The sequence below is a fragment of the Hirundo rustica genome, chromosome 20 (assembly GCF_015227805.2).
Source record: "Hirundo rustica isolate bHirRus1 chromosome 20, bHirRus1.pri.v3, whole genome shotgun sequence".
Classification (NCBI taxonomy): domain Eukaryota; kingdom Metazoa; phylum Chordata; class Aves; order Passeriformes; family Hirundinidae; genus Hirundo; species Hirundo rustica.
In genome coordinates, this window is record NC_053469.1 from 9,614,459 (window position 1) to 9,634,776 (window position 20,318).

At 49.4% G+C, this 20,318-nt stretch overlaps 1 protein-coding gene across 2 annotated transcripts in view; it reads right to left on the reverse strand.

Annotated features, from left to right (window-relative positions):
• PNPLA7 (patatin like phospholipase domain containing 7) overlaps window positions 1-20,318 on the reverse strand; it is a 125,620-nt gene that overhangs the window by 42,851 nt on the left and 62,451 nt on the right. For both annotated transcript variants that reach the window (XM_040083108.2, XM_040083107.2), the window contains exons 21-26: window positions 19,921-19,981; window positions 17,259-17,408; window positions 7,766-7,829; window positions 7,141-7,309; window positions 5,867-6,049; window positions 4,766-4,884 (exon numbers count right to left, since the gene is read on the reverse strand). In XM_040083108.2, coding sequence (XP_039939042.1) covers window positions 4,766-4,884; window positions 5,867-6,049; window positions 7,141-7,309; window positions 7,766-7,829; window positions 17,259-17,408; window positions 19,921-19,981 — 746 coding nt within the window. The remainder of the gene's footprint in view (window positions 1-4,765; window positions 4,885-5,866; window positions 6,050-7,140; window positions 7,310-7,765; window positions 7,830-17,258; window positions 17,409-19,920; window positions 19,982-20,318) is intronic.

Consider the following 20,318-nt stretch of genomic DNA (forward strand, 5'->3'; position numbering starts at 1 on the left):
CAAAACCCTCCATGGTTTATTCTCCCTGCAATCCCGGAGTCAAACACAGAGCACAGAGAGCAAACGTGATCTCCTGAAAGCAGAGCAGTTGAGATCTGCCTCTCAGAGACTCTCCCAGCCTCTTCATCGCTGGGTAAAGCCATTGAATAGGAAGATGAAGCCAGGTTTTAAGGAGCTCAGCAGCAGCCCATGAGTGACCAGCTGAAGATGAACCAGCCTGTTTGTCCCTCTCTAAGAGCCTGGAGTGTGAGCAGCCTGCACGTGGCACAGGCTGCAGCAGCACAGGCAGGCAGGGGAGACAACAGGAGTGTTCATCAGACAGAGATCCCAGAACAAACAGGGCACAATTTGCCTCTCCTGCACTGCTGCTTTTATCCTCCCTTTCCAGAAGGCCAGAGCTGTAAACAAAGAAAAGGCAGAAGGCACAAGTTGCTGAAAGAAGCCAACTGCCCAAAATGAAATGGTCTGAGCCACATCTGTAGAGTCAGCAAGAAAACTGCAAGAAAACCCAGCTACTCGACACATCAAGTGCTGAGGTGAGATAAAAAGTTTGAGAAAACTAAACAGAAAAATGAGAAATGAAAAGATGCCCTGATGAAATATCTATAAATATCCTTTGAGAGCAGCTCCTCAGGAGAGGCTGAAACGCTCAGGGTGGGATTGCTGCAGTACCTGTGCAGGGCCAGGAGTGAAGATCCTTGTGGGTCCCTTCCAGCTCAGGATACTCCGTGATTCTGGAACAGTTCAACCCATTTTCTTTCCCAAAGCCTCAGGGATTCCCAGATAGTTCTGTAATAATTATTTACTCCCTAGAAATTTTAGTTTTCAAACAGCTTTGCTAAGACAACCATAGCAAACCAAAGAAGGGGTGGGCCGTACGTGGGAGGGCTAAAGGTCAGGACAATTATTTATGGAAGATTTATGCCTTTGTTGCAGGGCTTGATGTGTCATTATTCTTGCAACTACACCTCAAAGGTATTATTTTCCTAAACACAAATCCCCTTCCCTTCCCTCAAACTCCACGACGTTTCTAACTAAAATTAAGTTAGCATTTAACAAAAGCAAAGCACTGTAATTTTAGAACCGTATCACTTCAAGTTGTTTTATTTTTATGCTCAGAGGAGAAAGAAAACCTTTAGTTCCTATGAGCCTTTTGTCATGACAAACCACAACGATAATTACTAGGAAAGCTGCTCTTGGTAAAACCTCCCAATCCGGCTGTCACTGGGAAGCCAGACAAACATTCCCAAAATAACAACTAAATAATTGATATTACTGGAGTCACAGAACACAATACCTTGAACAAACAGCCACCAGGCAGCCCCTGTCACCGTCACTTCTCCCTGGCCGTGTGACCTGCATGATTCCTGCTCCCAGAGCGACGTGGGAGGTTACTCATGTAATTATTATCCAAAGGCCATCAACAGTCTGTGCAGAGACCCACGAAGACATTCTTAGTCTGATTGTGCTTTAACCACAGGATGATTTGAAGTACCTAACCTAATCTCTTGAAATTCCCTCGCTGGCAGAAATGGGCAATCTGAGAATTTATTTTGCCCTTCCAAAGGCAGAAATTCAGAGTAATTCTGGACCTTTACATGGTTCAGAGCAATTTTGTCTTTTCCCCAGTCTTAATTACATTCTCACTTCGAAAAATCTTTATCTAACCACAATTTAGATGATTACTTAATGACTAGAACAGCATTCTGTACCTTTCCAGGGAAAACACAATGCTCACACCATCCCTGTGCCAGCCTGGAACACCTGAACAAGCATTTCAGTGTGTGGCATAGCAGATGTTTCAGAGAAGGAAGAAATTTCCCATTTTTCCACTCTGCCCTTAATCCTCTTCAAGTCCTCCCCATTCAGGGATGCAGAAATGAGCAGAGTGATGGCTAATGGCCCATGGCTCGTTGCTGAACGGGTGATGAGCATCCAGAGCCCCCAAAGCCAACACAGCAGCAGAGCAGCCTTGCAGAGAGAGACAACACAGGACCAACACAGGGACCCTGCTTCTCCTTACCTCAGATCCTGCACACCCACAGGTGGGAGCTTGAAAATTAAGTAGTAGAATTAAAAATAAAAAAAAAAAATAGTTTGGCAAAAAAATTACAGTAGTATTAGAGAAGGAAGGAAGGGAAGGAGGAAAATGTGCTTCCAGCAGTACAGGAGTGCACATATTTAGCGTGACACAGGCTCTGGTAGAGGCAGAGGTATCAGCTGGGAACAAAGAACAAACCGCAAATGCTCTGAATCAGTGCATGAGAAGCCTCCTGAGACAGTCAGATAAAACAGAAGCTCCCCTCTGTTGCTCTGCTTTGTGTCTCCACAGGACAGAGCTTGTCTCAGAAAGAAATCCTGAAACCAGCTCAGGTGAGGGGCTGTAAAAGGGAGCAGGATCAAGGCACCAGTGAGACACTTGAGGAACCAGCTCTGGCTGTCTCAGCTCAGGAGGAGCTGGCACAAAGGAGCTCCAGCCTGCCCTGCAGTGAAGGCTCCCCTGAAGCACATGCTGGCCCAACGACAAAAATGTGATATTTCTGTGCACTTAGACAGACCACGTGCAAATTAGAGATTTTCTTTTTTTGAGAGCTGTATTTGAAAGCACTCTTTTCAAGCAGGGCTTCAAGAACACAGTGATGGAGACAACGAAGGCGGCGCTCGCTTGAGAGAAAGGGCAACTCAGTTCTGTCTCAACAGAAAACTCTCCAAGTAAAAAGGGAGTCCAAAGAAAAATGCCAGCAATAATTTATTTCTAAAGCTCACTGGGGTTTCAGATGGAATTCTAACGGAGTGCTCAGCACACACCTTGTCCTTGGGTCTGCAAAAACACGCTCTTTCTGTAAGGTAAGGCTGTCAAAAGTGTATGGGTACCTGGGGGTTTGGGGGATTTATAAAGATGAGAACATTCTCCATTAGAGGACATCATTGCTCTTACTGCTCCAACTTTGAAGAGCTTTGAAATACGGTGAGCCATTTTCTAATATCATAATCCATAAGGGAAAAAAAAAATCCATAGAGTAGGTCAACAGAAAGAAGCACCATCTTCCGTGCCCTGGTCACCTCCTGGTATTAAACCATTATGAGAGTCCTCAAGAGGTCACAAACACTCATGTTCCTTCTGCAGAAATTCTGCACAGATCCCCACGGCAGGCTAAGTTTGTGTAATTCCTCAGAGTCTCCTCCCCCAAACGCTGCCTGCAGAGCAGTGCTGGTGCTCCAGGATCTCTGTTATCCCTGAGGGATCCTCCCCAGCCCAGGGACAGCTCTCGGATCCGGTGGATGCACTGGCACTGAATCCTGGAGTGGTTTGGGCTGGGAGGGACCTTGGAGCCCATCCTGCTGCACCCCCTGCCACGGGCAGAGTGTCCTTGCCACGGGCAGAGTGTCCTTGCCACGGGCAGGGTGCCCTTGCCACGGGCAGGGTCCTTGCCACGGGCAGGGTGCCCTTGCCACGGGCAGGGTCCTTGCCACGGGCAGAGTGTCCTTGCCACGGGCAGTGTCCTTGCCACGGGCAGTGTCCTTGCCACGGGCAGGGTGCCCTTGCCACGGGCAGGGTGTCCTTGCCACAGGCAGGGTGTCCTTGCCACGGGCAGGGTGTCCTTGCCACGGGCAGAGTGCCCTTGCCACGGGCAGTGTGTCCTTGCCATGGGCAGGGTGTCCTTGCCATGGGCAGGGTGTCCTTGCCACGGGCAGAGTGCCCTTGCCACGGGCAGTGTGTCCTTGCCATGGGCAGTGTACTTGCCACGGGCAGTGTCCTTGCCACGGGCAGGGTGTCCTTGCCACGGGCAGTGTCCTTGCCATGGGCAGGGTGTCCTTGCCACGGGCAGAGTGCCCTTGCCACGGGCAGTGTCCTTGCCACGGGCAGAGTGCCCTTGCCACGGGCAGTGTCCTTGCCATGGGCAGTGTACTTGCCACGGGCAGTGTCCTTGCCATGGGCAGTGTACTTGCCACAGGCAGAGTGCCCTTGCCACGGGCAGAGTGCCCTTGCCACGGGCAGTGTCCTTGCCACGGGCAGGGTGCCCTTGCCATGGGCAGGGTGTCCTTGCCACAGGCAGGGTGTCCTTGCCATGGGCAGGGTGTCCTTGCCACAGGCAGGGTGTCCTTGCCACGGGCAGTGTCCTTGCCACGGGCAGGATGTCCTTGCCACGGGCAGTGTCCTTGCCACGGGCAGAGTGCCCTTGCCACGGGCAGAGTGTCCTTGCCACGGGCAGAGTGCCCTTGCCACGGGCAGTGTCCTTGCCACGGGCAGAGTGTCCTTGCCACGGGCAGAGTGCCCTTGCCACGGGCAGTGTCCTTGCCACGGGCAGAGTGCCCTTGCCACGGGCAGAGTGCCCTTGCCACGGGCAGTGTCCTTGCCACGGGCAGGGTGCCCTTGCCATGGGCAGGGTGCCCTTGCCATGGGCAGGGTGCCCTTGCCACGGGCAGGGCGCCCTTGCCACTGGCAGTGTCCTTGCCACGGGCAGGGTGTCCTTGCCATGGGCAGGGTGCCCTTGCCACGGGCAGAGTGCCCTTGCCACGGGCAGGGTGTCCTTGCCACGGGCAGAGTGCCCTTGCCACGGGCAGTGTCCTTGCCAAGGGCAGTGTCCTTGCCACGGGCAGGGTGCCCTTGCCACGGGCAGTGTCCTTGCCACGGGCAGTGTCCTTGCCAAGGGCAGTGTCCTTGCCACGGGCAGTGTCCTTGCCACGGGCAGAGTGCCCTTGCCCAGGCCAGGCCGCTCAGAGCCCGTCCAGCCCGGCCAGGATGCCCAGGACAATGCCCTACCTGGCGCCTCCGCCGCCCAGCACCAGCGCGATGGCGTTGCCCGTCAGGACCCGGGCCAGGCGCGAGAAGTCCGAGTGACGGTCTGGAGCTTTCTGGAACACTCGCTCGTACATCTCCACCTGCAGAGGAGAGCCAGGCACAGTCACTGCACGGGCAGGGCAGGGCCAAGAGCAGCCTGCTAAAAGCTGCTGCAAAGATGAGGAGAATGGAGCTTCTCTCTTGTGAGGGAATGCTGGGGGAGCTGGGGCTGCTCAGCCTGGAGAAGACAGGACTGAGCAGCCCCAGTGTGCCCCTCTCACCCCTGTGTGTCCCCGTGTCTGGGGGCTCAGGGCAGGGCCCAGGCTCTGCTCCGTGGGGCCCAGCAATGGCACCAGAGGAAGGGGCAGGAACTGATACCCACGAGTTCCACCTGGAGAGGATGAAGGATTCCTTTCCTGTGCAGTGACTGAGCACTGGACAGGGACAAGAGAGGCTCTGAAGTCTCCCTCACTAGAGATACTCCAAGCCTGTCTGGACACAATCCTAGTGACTGCTCCAGGGGACCCTGTCGAGCAGGGAGGTGGGAGTGGAGGAGCTCCAGTGGTCCTTTCCAGCCTGAAGCTGTCAGTGATTCTGTTAGAGCTCTTCTTCAAAGGAGCAGAGGGTTGTGAACCACCCAAACAGTTCCAGTGGCCTCTCTCAGTCTTTTATAGCTGCTGGGGGTAGTACAGAATTCCCTTTAGAGCTCTTTCTCTTCCTTGACAAGGATCTGAAGGCCTTGGGAAGCATCCCAGGCTGCCTCTGCCTCATGTTTAGCACAGCTTTGGGAAGCACAGGGATGCTTCTAACAAAAAGGATTCCATGGCCTGTACATACCTTTCACTGGGACTCTGAGACAGTGATTACTCTTTCAGGATATCAAAAAGCCAAGTCTGCACCCATAAGGAAAACCTGGCCCCCTTATCCCTGTTCCCTGAATCCAAGTGAGGCCAAACAGGTTTAAAGAGAACACTGTGTGTAAGAACATGGTGACTATCATTATCCCAGATCCCCTGTGATACACAGATCACAGATCAAGTGAGGGACAGCAAGGGATCAGCCACCAAACCAGGGATCTCTTACCAGCTTGGGCAGACTCCTTTTGGAGAAGACTCTGCGTGGACAGTGGATGTGGAGGTGAGCAGAGCACCAGCTCCTCATGTTGAGCCACTCCACGGTGCGGGAAGGGAGAGGCCCATCCTCCTTATGGAGCAGGATCAGCTGCTTCTGGGCTCTCACTGCCGTGTTCTCCAGCATCCTCTCCAGCTACAGCAGTTATGGACACCCAAGGAAAGGACAGTAAGTTCTGGCTGCTCCAGACTCAGGGTGAAATACATCCACACACACCCCACAGCCCTATTCCCACCTCAATCCAACTCTGCACACTCACAGCCCCCAAACATGATCGATACAGACAACACCACTGTTAACTCTGGGCTTACACAGCACACAGAAGCCTAAAACCAGCCAAGGAGTCAAACCTGAACGGTTCTGACTTAAACCAGGCCATTAAAAGCACAGCACAGGCAGGCACTGCTCCTGCAACGTGAGATGCTGCCCAAGTCAGACTCCAGCCCACAAATATTCAGTGTTTTCCTTTTTCCCTTCCCATCAGCACACTTTTTTTTTTTTCCTCCTTGCATTTCTGATTTTGCTTTTTTTCTTGTTGTTGTTTTAGGCAACTGCTGGCAGCTTGTTCTGCCTGTGCTTCCTGCCTCCCACATCCACGCAGGCTGAGCCCACACAACGAGACACACACGAAAGGCTGCACGAGGGACCAGCCCAGGCTCTTTGCAGGTCACACTCAGCACTTCACCATCCTAAAAAACCCCACCTGTGACCCCTTTTTAAAATTTCTTGAAGAATCTTTATCTGGTCAGAGGACTTTGGTAATAAAATATGAAACCATAAAAATAGATAGTAAGGGGGGAAAAAAATTACAGCTTAAGATCTGTAATAAAATACAATAAATAATTCATACACTGTAATTTAGATCTACTTTCTCCTAAGCACACACCATGAATTTCATCCAGGCAGAAAAGAATTTCTCCCTCTGTGTGGAGACCCAAAGAAATTCTGGGCAGAAACACAAAGCTTCAAAGCAATTTTTGATTTACCGTTGGCCAAAATGCCTCTTTAGAGGAATAGAACTTTGCTGGAAGTACTCCCACATAAAACTTGCCATTTCAGAGGATTCTCACGCAATTCTTTTGCTATTCCTAACAGGCATTTCTCAGGAATATTTCATTATTTATGCCTCACTGGGCGTTACACCCAGGAAAATACGTGAGTGTAAAGCAACCTGCTTTGCCCTGGGCTGCTCCCAGCGCCAAGAGGGGAGGGAGCGGCTCCCACACCTCTCCCACAGTGGGCTCCTGGTCCCCCAGCCCCACGATGAGGATGCAGTCGGCCTGGCGGATGCAGCGCTGGGTCCAGGGGGTCAGGGTGCTGTCAGCCTGGTACAGCACAATCCTGTGGATGTCCTCCTGCTGGCCCAGCCAGCTGGTCAGCCTGTACTCGTGGATGCTGCGGACAGACACAACAGAGAATTCAACTGCTGGTGTATCACAGCTCCCGAGAGAAGAGAGGGGAATCTTACACAGGGAGAGAGAGGCTCAGCCAGGACCTGCTCCCAGCTCCAAGCTCCTGCTGGCTCTGTTTCTCCGGGATTTATACCGTTAGACAAATACCAAGGCAGGAGGATACAGTGATGCATCACTTCAGTAACGCTTCCACAGCATCCCTAAGCATGAGCACACTCACAGCAATTCAGCTTTTCCAATTTCACAAGTGAGAAAGCAACTGTGGGAAAAACCCACCCGCACCTGCACCAAATACTCTTGACACATTCTTGTCTCTAACACCTGGAGCAGAAGGCCCAGCGTATGTTAGAAGACAGGATTTTGTTCCCAAACCCTGTGTGTTTATAAGAACAGTCCAGTGTGTCTCTGCATTTCCCTGAGCAGTGATGAGGGCAGGTACCTGTCGAGAGCAGCAGAGCCCAGGCGCTGTTTGATGTTGTCACTGGTGAGCAGCAGGGCAGGACCTGGGGGAACAAGGAATTTCATCTGTGAACACCGAAATGCGAGCTCCTGGAGAGGAGCTGAGGCTGCCCCTGGATCCCTGGCAGTGTCCAAAACCAGGCTGGATGGGGCTTGGAGCACCCAGGGACAGTGGAAGGTGTCCCTGCCCATGGCAGGGGGTGGGTTTTATTTAAGGTCCCTTAAGGGACACGTTCCACAGGACCAGGCTGCTCCAAGCCCCATCCGACCTGGCTCTGGGGACAGCTCCTCCTGCAGCTGCATTTTCACCAACTCAGCATTAAAAACGTCACAGACCTTTACAGCCACAAGAAGGCCAGGATCCTGTTTTCCGAGAAAAAAGCTGTTCCCCTGACCTTCCAAGATCCAGAACTGTTCATCTTGCATTGAGCCAAATTCCCAGGTGAATCCTCAAGATCTCTGCAGTTTTACTACTCCTTACTCAACATGCCAACAGGAACCCCAAAAGCATTCCCAAATCTGTAGGGCACAGTCAAACTCCACTGCTTACATAGACACATCTGGCTACAGCCTTAGATCTGAGCTGAATTTTGGTGCACATAAAGCTTCTTACAGGCACTTTAGTTTAATTTTCTTATTAGCAATTCTATTGCAGCAGCAATTCGTGTCATATGTGATGGAGGTTGCAGAGTGACTGCAGCTAAAATAAAAAAATGCAAGGAAAAGAAAACTTAAGGGAATAACTGCACACCTAGAGAAAATATTACCTGTCTCTTACTGCGAGAGAAATTCACATTTGCAAAACATGACAGAGCAGTTGCTTTGCACGTTTTCATTGTGCAATCCTTCACTGTCTCATTAACAACAGAACTGAAATTTATGTACTAAGTAACGAAATGCTTCATTATGGGAGGAGTCTCAAGGCAAGGTTATAATGCGTTCAGTAAAAATCAAGGAACTGTGAACAACCAACATGGGAGAAGGTCACAAATTCACCCCTCAAAAATCAAAACCCACAGGTACAGATCTAGAACTGGCTGTCCTGACCCCCAGGGCCAACTCATCTCCCCCGTCAGTGCTCAAGTCCTGCAGCAAAGGCTTCACTCTGCTTTAATTCACTTTAGTCTTAGACTTGAAAAAGCTCCCAAGTGTCATTTTCCATCTTGTACTTTCTAATACCCAAATACCATTTGCTCCTTGCTACACTGATTATCAACGTAGAGCAAGCAGAAATGGACAAAAATATCCCATAAGCAGAGACCAAAAGATAAAGCTGGTGGGAAAGCACAGAGAGGAGGATGACTCAAGAACAGAAGTTGACTTCCCCATCCTTCAATTAAAGTTCTGGAAGTTGGTTCCGATGAAAGCAAGTCCCGAGCAGAGGGAATGAGCAGCATTCCCAGAGCAGCTCTGGGCTTAGCCTGCCCTTCCCTCCTCCCTCTGCTGCTCCTTGAGCCATCCAGCAGCAGCAGGGAACAGCCCCAATGCTGGAGGAGGGCGTTATCACCATACCTGTAACACTGGCAGATTCTTTCACCTGACCCACTGCTCACCTGGTGTCAGTGTTGGTCTGGTATAGCTCTGAAATGGCACAGGGGGATAAGAGAAGTCTCCCAGAGGGAATCCTGACGGCACTGCACAGGACAGAACTGCAAGGCACAGAGTGCAGGGCAATTCTGCAAGCATTCAGCAGCACAGTGATCATCAGTGTTCATTAACGTGTCAGAGCTCTCAGTTAAATAGAAAAGATAGGTGGGTTAAAATTGTATTCCAGGATACGTGGCTTCCAAAGCTTTCTGGCAGTGGTGGAAGTTTGGTAGGCAAAGACAAACAGCCTGGAATGCCAAACGAGCTGAGGGACGCAGTAAAAACGCTAAGTAAGAGAGACAACAGCAGGGGAACAGCGTGGGCACCTCTGCCTGTTACCCCCCTACCCCGGGCACTGCGACCCAGCAGCATCAGCCCCTGGTGACGTCCCCTGGGGGACACCACTACACCCAAGGGACACCATCAAAGCCAGTGAGCTGCAGCCAGAACAGCCTTCAGCCAAGGGGAGAGGCAGAGTTTGTAGGGCTGGGGTGCATCTCTGTGCCCCTTCAGCCACAGGTACCTTGACTGTGGACAACACGTGCCCAGCAAGCACCAGAAGAGCCTTGGAGAGACTTAAAATCATATCCAGCCTCATTTCTGATGTGGGAAAGCAGCAGTTGACAGAACAGGACGCAAACAAGGGTGCCCAGACAGAGCCTGGTTGTGCCAGGAGCCTGCCCAGCACCCCATCCCTCCACATGCCAGGGACACGGGACAAGGATTCCCAGACCTTCACTCATCCCCGGCACGGAACACGGTGATGCTTCCAACAGAACCAACTTGTTTTGTCTCAGAAATAACAACCATCTGCTCTGCACTCCCAGTTTCTAGCACGCTCCCAATTAATCAGCCATTAAAACCCCTCCATTAACGCGACCAAGAACACCAACATATGTGAGCTGAGAAAACAGAACCAACAAAAGTGTTATTTCAACTAAACTGCCGCAAGCAACCGAAGTAATGAAAAAATATCTTTCCCATCCTGGAGGTTCAAGGCCAGGTTGGACAGGCTTGGAGCAAGCTGGGATACTGGAAGGTGTCCTGTCCACGGCCGGGGGTGGGTGAGATGGGCTTTCAGGTCCTTTCCAACCTAAACCACTCCATGATTCCGTGATGATTCAAATCCACAGCTCTCAAGCAGCCACACCTGTAGGCAGCAGTGGCCAGGCCAAGGTGTCAGTACATCCTTAAAGTGCTTTGTCACGGTCACACTGCTCTAACCACCCCCTCTCCAAAGCTGGCATCAGCCTCACGGCAGCTTCCAGCCGGAGCTGGCATCAGGGACACATCCCTGCACCCCTCAGTGCTCTGTCAGTAGCATCAGAACAGCTCCAAGTGGAGAACAGCAGAGGTGATGTGAGGTAACACGAAGCATTTCTCCAAGGCCCGTGTGTGTCTCCGACAGCAGCCAGCAGCAGATTGCTGGGGAGGAGTTATCAGAGCAAGTAAAACTCGGTGCCATTCCCGCAGCCTCCAGCAATCCGCAGCTTTCTCAACCTTTTGGATTTCTCGAGCCCGAGGTGGTGACTTTCAGCAGCCTGGGGGATTCTTCTGTCAGCCAAGAGCTCCGGGATCCTGAAGCCCAGGTTTTCTGTGCTTCAGGTGACAGAACTGCAGGCAGTGGCCTCACCCCAGACCCAGGGATGGTGGTTTCTGGGAAAACCTCCTGGAGCACCTAAAGCTGTACTCCAGAGCCATCTGTTCTTCAGTACAGAACTAAGAATTCCATGAAAGAGGAGGGAAGGGAAAGCTGGCAAATACCAGAGGTCTGGTTCATTTTCTCTGCTAACAAACAAGGGCACTGAAGAGAAGAGCTGCAGCAAAGCTTCCAACCTCCTGCCCCAGAGAGGGAAAAAACATCACATGAGACATAAAACCTCCCTTTCTTGCCAGTGAGCAAGAAACTCACTCTGGTCATTTTTTTCCACAAAACACCAGTTTCCTAAGATATGCAGGAGCAGGAGTACAGCTGTCCTAGTTCTAAGTCTCATAAATAAAACACGGCGCAAAAGTTGCCTCGAGAAATGAGCAGCCCAGAGGGCAGAGAGTAATTTCTGAGGGTCAGAAACAGTTTCAAATCCACTTCACCTGAAAAACACATCTACATCAAAAGACAAGGCCAGTACAAAATGCACTGTGGGAAAATTTTAGCAGAGCAAATTTACTTGCTTGGACTCCATTAAAAGGGAATTTACTTTTGGCCTAATAAAAGTCTACAAAATTATGTGGCAAAGTCACATAACTGATAAATGAGCTGGATGTCCGAGGATCTTGCCCAGCAAAAAAATACTAAATTGTGCCAGGGTTCAGGCACCACAGTGAACATTTCACATTTAAATCTAATCTGTGTATAAAGACAGGCAGAACTGTAATTAAAAACTCCAATAAATTATTAGCAGAGATTTTTCAGCGCGCTCTCCAATACATTATACATTTTTAGAACTGAAAAGAAGGAAAATTTAAAGGGCAGAAAGGAATGAGAGAGACACATATGTTGGATTTGAATCCCTCCCTACTTCAGTTTGAAATTCTATGAGATCAGAGGGCTCCCACATAGAACCAGAATTTGCACAGCCATGTGGTGTCTTTTAGCTGGTCTCAGTAAAGGAACAAGAAAACAGTCAGGCAAATACTTTTGAAAAATCTGAATAGTGCAGAAGAACTTCTCATCAAAAGATGCTCTCAACTCTATCAGGATTAAGAGGAAAAGAATTAATAAAAATAGACATTATGAACGCTGACCAGAATTCCTCAGCATGATGAATTGCATGACAGAAAAACCTGCCCCCTTCCTGGCATTCCAGTTCAGAGCTGGAAAATTCTGCTCCTGCTTTCTGGAAGTCAGATATTCCCCAGCCTCCTTCCCTGGAGCCCCAGATTCAGAGGAAGAGCTGTCACACCAGAGCCTGCAGCACAGGCAGGGGACAGCAGGGCTGCAGCCTCGGGGTCACTGTGCTCTGCAGGACCTTCTGCTCTGCCCACGGAGCTCAGAGCATCTTCCATTCCATCTCTGTCTCAAGGCAGGTCCAGCTGCTGCTGCCAGCTCCTGAATAAATCTTTCATCACACAGCTCATGACAGCAGCAGAGCTGCCCCAGCCCTGGGCCAGCACAGGAGGGACCTGGAGCTGCTGGAGAGTTCCAAAGGGATGGAGCCCCTCTGCTGGGAGGAAAGGCTGGGACAGCTGGGAGTGTTCACCTGGAGGAGTTTTGGGGTAACCTCACTGTGGCCTTCCAGGGCATAAAGGGGCTCCAGGAGAGCTGGAGAGGGACTGGGGACAAGGGCTGGAGGGACAGGACACAGGGAATGGCTCCCACTGCCAGAGGGCAGGGCTGGATGGGAGATTGGGCAGGAATTGTTCCCTGGCAGGGTGGGCAGGGCCTGGCACAGGGTGCCCAGAGCAGCTGTGGCTGCCCCTGGATCCCTGGCAGTGCCCAAAGCCAGGCTGGATGGGGGCTTGGAGCAGCCAGTGGGAGGTGTCCCTGCCATGGCAGGGGTGGGATGGATGGGCTTTAATGTCCCTTCCAACCCAAACCACTCTGGGATTGGAAGCCCCATGGAAGCACAAACATCTCTTAGCATTTAACTGGGACCCAATCACACTGTCTGGAAACAATATGTGAATTATCATAAACCACAGAAACACCAAACGTCAAAAAACCCAGCACAAATGGGGTGGGGAAAGCTGTAGGTGGTCCCATACGCTGGTGGCTCCCTGTGTGCAGAATGCACCCCTGATGGAGAGCAGGCTGCTCACCTGAGCTCTTCCCATTACAAATTTAAAACAAAAAAAAAAAATTGAAAAAAATTTAATTAAACCTACCCAAAAAAAAAAAAAAAAAAAAATTAAGCAGTGAAGCCACTAAGTCTGTCTTATTACAGGCAAAAGTGGATTTTTTTTCCTGGGGAAGGAAGATTCTGAATACATTTCCAGTTTTTGTGGAAAGTAAATATTCACGACTAGACTGAGATTTTCTAGTTGTCATTACTTTTATATCCCTTTAATAATACATAAGGAGCTAAAAATGAGCAAAACAAGCCCCCAAATCCTGTCGAATAGACTCATCTGCAACCAGCTCCAACTCCAAGCACTGCCCACAGCCTTCCTGCCAATTCCATGAAAAGGGGAACCTCTTAAGTGATATATTGTGTTAACAATCCAGCCTGCATCCCAAGGCCTGGCTCCTTCCCAGAGCTGCAGCAGCTGGTGATTCTTGCAATGGTCTCAGTGTTCCTGCCTGCACCTCCTAATTCCCTCTACTCTCATATCTCCAACCTGCAGCAGGGGAATTCAAGGCATCACTGCAACATCCAGCTAAGCTCATATTAACAGGAAGGGAATGGAATTTTCTGTAATAAATATATTAAGTTGAAAAGAAAGCCAAAAGCCGCTGCTCTCCACAGCTCTGAAACATATTTGAAGCCCTGAGCAATGAAATTACATGGATCAAATGTTAAGTATGGATTAAATGTTAAGTCAAGTATTGTAATCAGATGATGCCATTTAACTTACAATCAGAAAAAAGGCTGGTTCAAGGGAAAAAAAAACCCCACAACCCAAAAAGATGTGAATAGCAGCAAATCTTCAAAGCAATTTTCCAAACTGAGAGTTCCTTTCAGAGAAGATTTTCAATTAAGTCTTGCCAAGCACATTAACAGCTCCCACTTCCATAAACCCAGGGCAGGTCTGACCCCAGGTCACACCCAAAGCCCAGGCGCTGATGGAGCTCAGGAAATGGCTCAGGTGGCAGCAGCTGCTCAGCAAGGCCCCAGTGCAAACCTTTCCACATGGAATCATGGAATGGTTTGGGCTGGAAAGGCCCTTAAAACTCATCTCATCCCACCTCTGCCATGGGCACGGACACCTTCCACTACCCCCGGCTGCTCCAAGCCGTGTCCAGCCTGGCCTTGGGCACTGCCAGGGATCCAGGGGCAGCCACAGCTGCTCTGGGCAACGGTTTCCCTCATGCTAAATGTGCAGGTGAATGGGAAAACAACCTGAAAACAAATCAAAATTTCACTTCGCTACTCAGTTCATTTTTTGCTTGCAGGAAGTCAGAAGAAAAAATAAAAAAATCCTTCCAAAAGCCAGCCCCTTCCCTGAAAGCAAAGCAGCACCCGCACGTGGCTCCCAGCACTTTGTGAGGCGCTGAGGAGGAACACCCAAACAACCCTCAGCCAGAGGGTAGAGGAGGAAATACAACAGCTACAAGATAAAAAATAACGAGGAAGAAAAGAAAACGTTGCTTCTGTTAAATAAAGAAAGAACAACTGCAGGCTGCCAAGAGCCCAGCACAGCTTCGCAGAGGTCCGGCAGCGCCTGGGAGCTCCGTGGGGCCCAGGGAGCTCGGGCCGGGCGCGGCGGCTGCGAGGCCGGGCAGCTCCTGTGCCAGCGGTGCTTGGCACCAGACGGCTCCCTGTGTTTTCCCACAACACTTTCCTCTTCCCACTGCAGCCGTCTGCTCCCTTTTGGCAGCAGCTTCAGGTGCCAAGGGCGTACAGAAGCATCTCGAGCTGCCGAGCGCCGCGCAGGCGCCAGCCCGGGGAAAGGAAAAGGGCGAAGGAGGAAAGGCCGAGTGACCCCACCAAAGCCCCCTCTGGCACCTGCCTGCTGCTTTCAGCCCAAATGGGTATTTTTATTCTGAACAGTCCATCTACCTGAGACGTTAATTTTGAGGAACTAAGGATTTTTTTTTAGGAAAGTTAAGATAATAAGTTGCTGAACTAGCTGAAGTAGATAGGTAATCTTTGTTCGCAGTTAACAGAAGCCGGATCTTAGATAAGCTACCCCGGATCTTGTAACTCATTTCTTGTCAGGTTTATGTTTATGTAGTTGTCCTTGTCATGAAAAACAGAATGTGGTAAATAGGACATAAGATAGCTGCAGATTTCCTGCTTAAAGGACCCATTGAACACAGGAAACTGTAAGTTCTACCAAGGAATCATTTGTCACGAATGCATTGAAAAGGTAGAAAGGTCAGGACGAGGAAGACTCATCTTACTTCCTCATTTTAGGTGACCCCTCCCCAAAATAGACCCCCGACTCATTTTAAGAAACAAAGTACGCATGCTTAATAGCCTTCTTGCCAATTAGCATACGAAGCGAGGAATGGGAGGTGACAGGGGTATGAATATGCATTTGTATTTTGGATATTCAAAACTTTTGTAAATAAAAGACTTTGTAATTACCTGTGAATTTCGCAGTGCGAATTAGGGAACTATCCCGCGTGCTGCCCGGCCGTAATAAACATACACTTTCTAACTTTAAACTGTTAGAGAGTTTTTGTCCGTCACAGTTGGGTATCGATACTAGATCAATACCCATATTTCTTTAATAAATCATACCTACTTAAGCTTCTGTTTGTTTTATTTACAGGCCCTCCGTGTTGTCACACATCAAAACAAGCTGGCAGTGATCCCTAAGGAGTCCCCATCAGCAACACAGCTCCATTATGGATGGAACATTTTTCTGCCAGCTCCAAAATAAGAGGAATCTTCGAACACCCACAAATCAGTTCTCACCGTAACAAGTCTCCACCGTAAGTCGCACACACATTCAGGCTTCAGAAGGTTAAAAAGCTCAAGCAGTTGCACACAAATTCAGGCTTCAGAGGTTAAAGAGCTTAAGGACCACCCGCTTTTTCCAGTGCCTGTTCACCCAGAACATTTTTAAGCACAAACAGGAATGTCAGCTCCAGACACCAGAAGTCAGAAAGAAAATTACCAATAAATGTAAATGGTTACACCTCAAGCATCCCATAACCTGTACTTTTAAATAAGCCATGAGAGAGCAGACTGATAATTTCTCAAAGGACTACAGGAGATTTGCTCAAGAGATCTGTAACAGCATTTGAGGATGAGAAGAGGATACTCAGGAAATGTCAAACACCACTAATGAACACAAAATGAATTCTGAATTGAATACATGGGTTTTGTGAGGAACTGGAATTTGCACAAGCAACTTCACCCATGGATAAAGCAATTAATGACTCAACTGTGAGCTGAACACATGGTTTTGTGGGCATGAGACAGACAAACAAGCTGGCAACGAACGGGACAATGATCTCAGACTAAACTTTGGATTTCCAGTGCCAATCTGGATCTTCTCCACAAGCCTCTTCTACCAAGCCTCATGCTTACCACTCATGTACAGCCACAACACAAGGAAAGTGCCTAAGAAACCCTTTGCTGGATGAAGCTTTCCAGCTGAGGAGGCCTGAAGGGCTCTCACCAATGAGCTGGAGAGAATCAGACTCCCAGTGCCGTGGGAACGGAGTCCTGGTGTGGGATGTGCCTCCTGGAGTGACTGTGGGGAGCTGAGGGCAGCCAGGACAAGGATCAGAGTATTTCCAAGTCATTAAGACAAAGAAGTTTTCCACTATAATTAAATGCACATTAAGGATGGGAATAGAGAAGCAAGAAGCATGAAGAAGGCTGATCCTGACCACTGCTGCAGAATCACAGAATGGTTTGAGTTGGAAAGGACTTTAAAGATTACCTGTCCATGTTCACCTTCCACTATCCCAGGCTGTTCCAGCCTGGCCTTGGACACTGCCAGGGATCCAGGGGCAGCCACAGCTTCTCTGGGCATCCTGTGCCAAGGCCTGCCCACCCTCACAAGAATATCTCCCTAATCTCTGACCCGAGTTTATAACCATTCCCCACTGTCCTGTGGGGATTTGGCCATATAAAAAGTCCATCTCCCTCCTTTTTTATAAGGCCACAGGAATCTCTCCAAAACCTCCTCCCCTTGTGAGCATCCCCAGGCACCGCTGCCCCCTAACACAGCATGAACCCCCCTCTGACAGGCGTCAGTAGCTGGCCACTCCACCCTAAAATGACCAGCAGGGTTTGTCTGCTGTGATGGCAGCAGGGAACACTCACCCACAGCACTGAGGGCGTGCTTGAGCTCCAGGGTGAAGGCTGTCAGCGGCACCTCCTCGGACACCGGCATGATGGCCACCGTGGAGAGGTTGCTGGCAGGATTCCCTGCGTCCCACTTGCTGCTGGAGCTGTGCAGTCCAAGAGGATGACCTGTCCACAGAGAAAACACCTGCCATCAGTCAGCCAGGCTGCGAGAAATGGAATGTCACCTTCAGGCAGGAGGGAAAGCGTCACCGTGTCACCGAGCTGCTCCGTGTCAGAGAAATGTAACACAAACCTCCGCAGCGTGTGAGAGCAGAGTTCCCACACGTTTCATTTAAGAGGATGAAGATCAGTTTCCATCATTTTTGGCTGCTAGTACAGCATATGTGGGTTGAAGTTAGGCAGCGCTATAAATAAGCCAGCAATACGTTAAATGAGACATGGATTTACCTGACCCAGGAAGACAAAGATAACAAAGCACTTAAAATCTACCACAACTTTGGAACTGATTTAGCTCACAAGAGGAGCTTAGTGAACAAAATTTAGCTTAATGAACAAAACCCCCAAACCTGTTGTCAGTATTAAAATACTCCAAAACTTAACAATCCTTTTCTTATGGTATTCCTAAGCAAGGAAGCTTGCTCTGTTTCAACAAAGCTCCCATAGAAAACGTGCATCTCGACCTGCCCTCCCTTCTCTGCATGATGCAGAGCTTTACAGATATGGGCTTAGGAGTATTAAAATATGGGACCTCTGGAGTAGCTGCAAAGTACCTGGGAACAATCTCTAATATAATTTGGTGAGTAAAAGCAGAGGAAAAGCAGTTTTTCAGAGAAATCTGCAATGCATGTGAGGAAGATTAAGATCTTCTCAGAAAGCTTAGAGCAGGTAAAGGTCAATGTTCTACTGTTCCTGTTCTGATACTCTTTCTTCTCTTTAGCTGAGCCTTCTCAGAAAATCTCACTCTGCTGCTAATGCCTGTCAAGTCAGCTCCGAGAACACAAAAGAAAATTGCATCTAAGTTGGGATTTCACATCCTGCTTATCTCATTTCACCCAGCAAAGGCATAAGATGTACCATCAAGATGAATTCCTGAGCTGGGCATGTGGAAATACTTGATATCCCCTGTGCATATCCATTCAAAGGCTCAATGCCAGGGTGACAGACCACTGCAGGACACAAAGAAGTATCAGATAAACTCTGTTTTGAAATATATTCAGCAATTAAGTTATTAATTTCAAATCTTCTAAAACAGCTCTGCACAGAACATGAAATAGTTTCTCCCCTCCTTCTGGTGATCTTCAAGAAGAAATCTGTAGGTTCAAACGGGTTACACATCACAGCTCAACCCCTTCATCTCCACAGGCCCTTCCCTCCTCAGAACTTCAGTGGTGATTCTCGGATTGAGCTCTTGTTACTCTCATTAATTTTCCTCCCACTTTCTGTTTCCACCATTTTGCCCTGTTTCCCAGGCTCTGCCCTGAGCCACAGAGGCATTTCAGCAGGCACAGAAGTTTAAGTACAATTATCACAAGTGGTTGTGCCCAGAAAGCTGAGCAGGTGAAGAAAGAGCAGATTCCCTTCCCCAGACTGCTCTGGAACAGGAAAGTGAGTGACCTTCATTTTCTGCCACCTTGGAATTTGGCAAAACCAGTAACAGAAGTAATTTAAACCCGCTAAACAAAGCAAAACAAAACAAAACCAAACCCAAACAATCGTCAGCATCAAAGAGTCCCACAACACCCTCGGTAGTTAATGGGCATCTGTTTGCTTTCAAATGCTGCTCAAGAAAATTGGGAGAATTTCCTCCTACTCCCTTCAGTCAGTAAAGAGACTTTGTGTTGGTGCTGCCACAAACACAAAACTTCAGAACCAACCCATGGCAGGCCATTTCCTCCAGACAATTTATTAAAATACTAGAAATCCAGGCATTTTCAAGCAGTCTGTGCTGCTGCTGCTCAGCACAAGGCTCTGATCCCAGCCCATTGCAGCTGCTATTTCCAATGCTCCCTTTACGCTGCTCTTGTGAGAAACTCCAGGGAAATTTCACTGCACGCAAGCAGCAACACTTCTGCATTTCAGTAGCAAATCATTCCATTCCCACACCCAGTTGGCCATGCTCCGCCAAAACCAACACGTGTGCACAGCCAGAATAAAATCATCATGCACTTGTGCCTACAGCTCTAACAGACCACAGAATCCCAGACTGATTTGGGCTGGAAGGGACATTAAATCCCATCCTGTCCCACCCCTGCCATGGCAGGGACACCTCCCACTGTCCCAGGCTGCTCCCAGCCCCAGTGTCCAGCCTGGCCTTGGGCACTGCCAGGGATCCAGGGGCAGCCACAGCTGCTCTGGGCACCCTGTGCCAGGGCCTCAGCATCTCCCAGGGAACAATTCCTGCCCAATCTCCCATCCAGCCCTGCCCTCTGGCAGTGGGAGCCATTCCCTGTGTCCTGTCCCTCCAGCCCTTGTCCCCAGTCCCTCTCCAGCTCTCCTGGAGCCCCTTTAGGCCCTGGCAGGGCTCTGAGCTCTCCTTGGAGCCTTCTCTTCTCCAGGCTGAAATTTAGCAATGAATTTCCTTTCCAAGTATGCACTGCCTATTTCCAAACTTAAGGATGTAAGTCTGGCTTCAAGGAAGGCCCAGCATCAATGGGAATAATCCAGGAATGAGTCTCACCTCCCTGCTGCAGGCTGCCAAGAATCTTCTCGCCCAGCAAGTGAATAAGTCTGGTCACAACCTGGGAGAGAAAGGGAAAAAAAAAAGAAACATTCAGGCAGGATGTACTGAAAGCAGAGCATCCACATGGAGACTTCCAAACTTTTTTAAGATGTTCCCTGAAGTTGAGCCCCACCGAGTCAAGGGTTTGCAGCTGTAGTTTGTAATGTGTGCTGACTGATCATTTGTCTTGGTTTCTCCTACCTTGTTTAACTTTAATTTGGAAAAACAAGAAAACAAAACAACCCCACAACAGGCAGGATTTAACTTGCTTTGGGAAAAAAAAGAAAAAAAAGAAAGAAAAAAACCCAAACTGATTATTTGGGGAAACATGGCAAATTGCATTTTCAGCTCTCCTC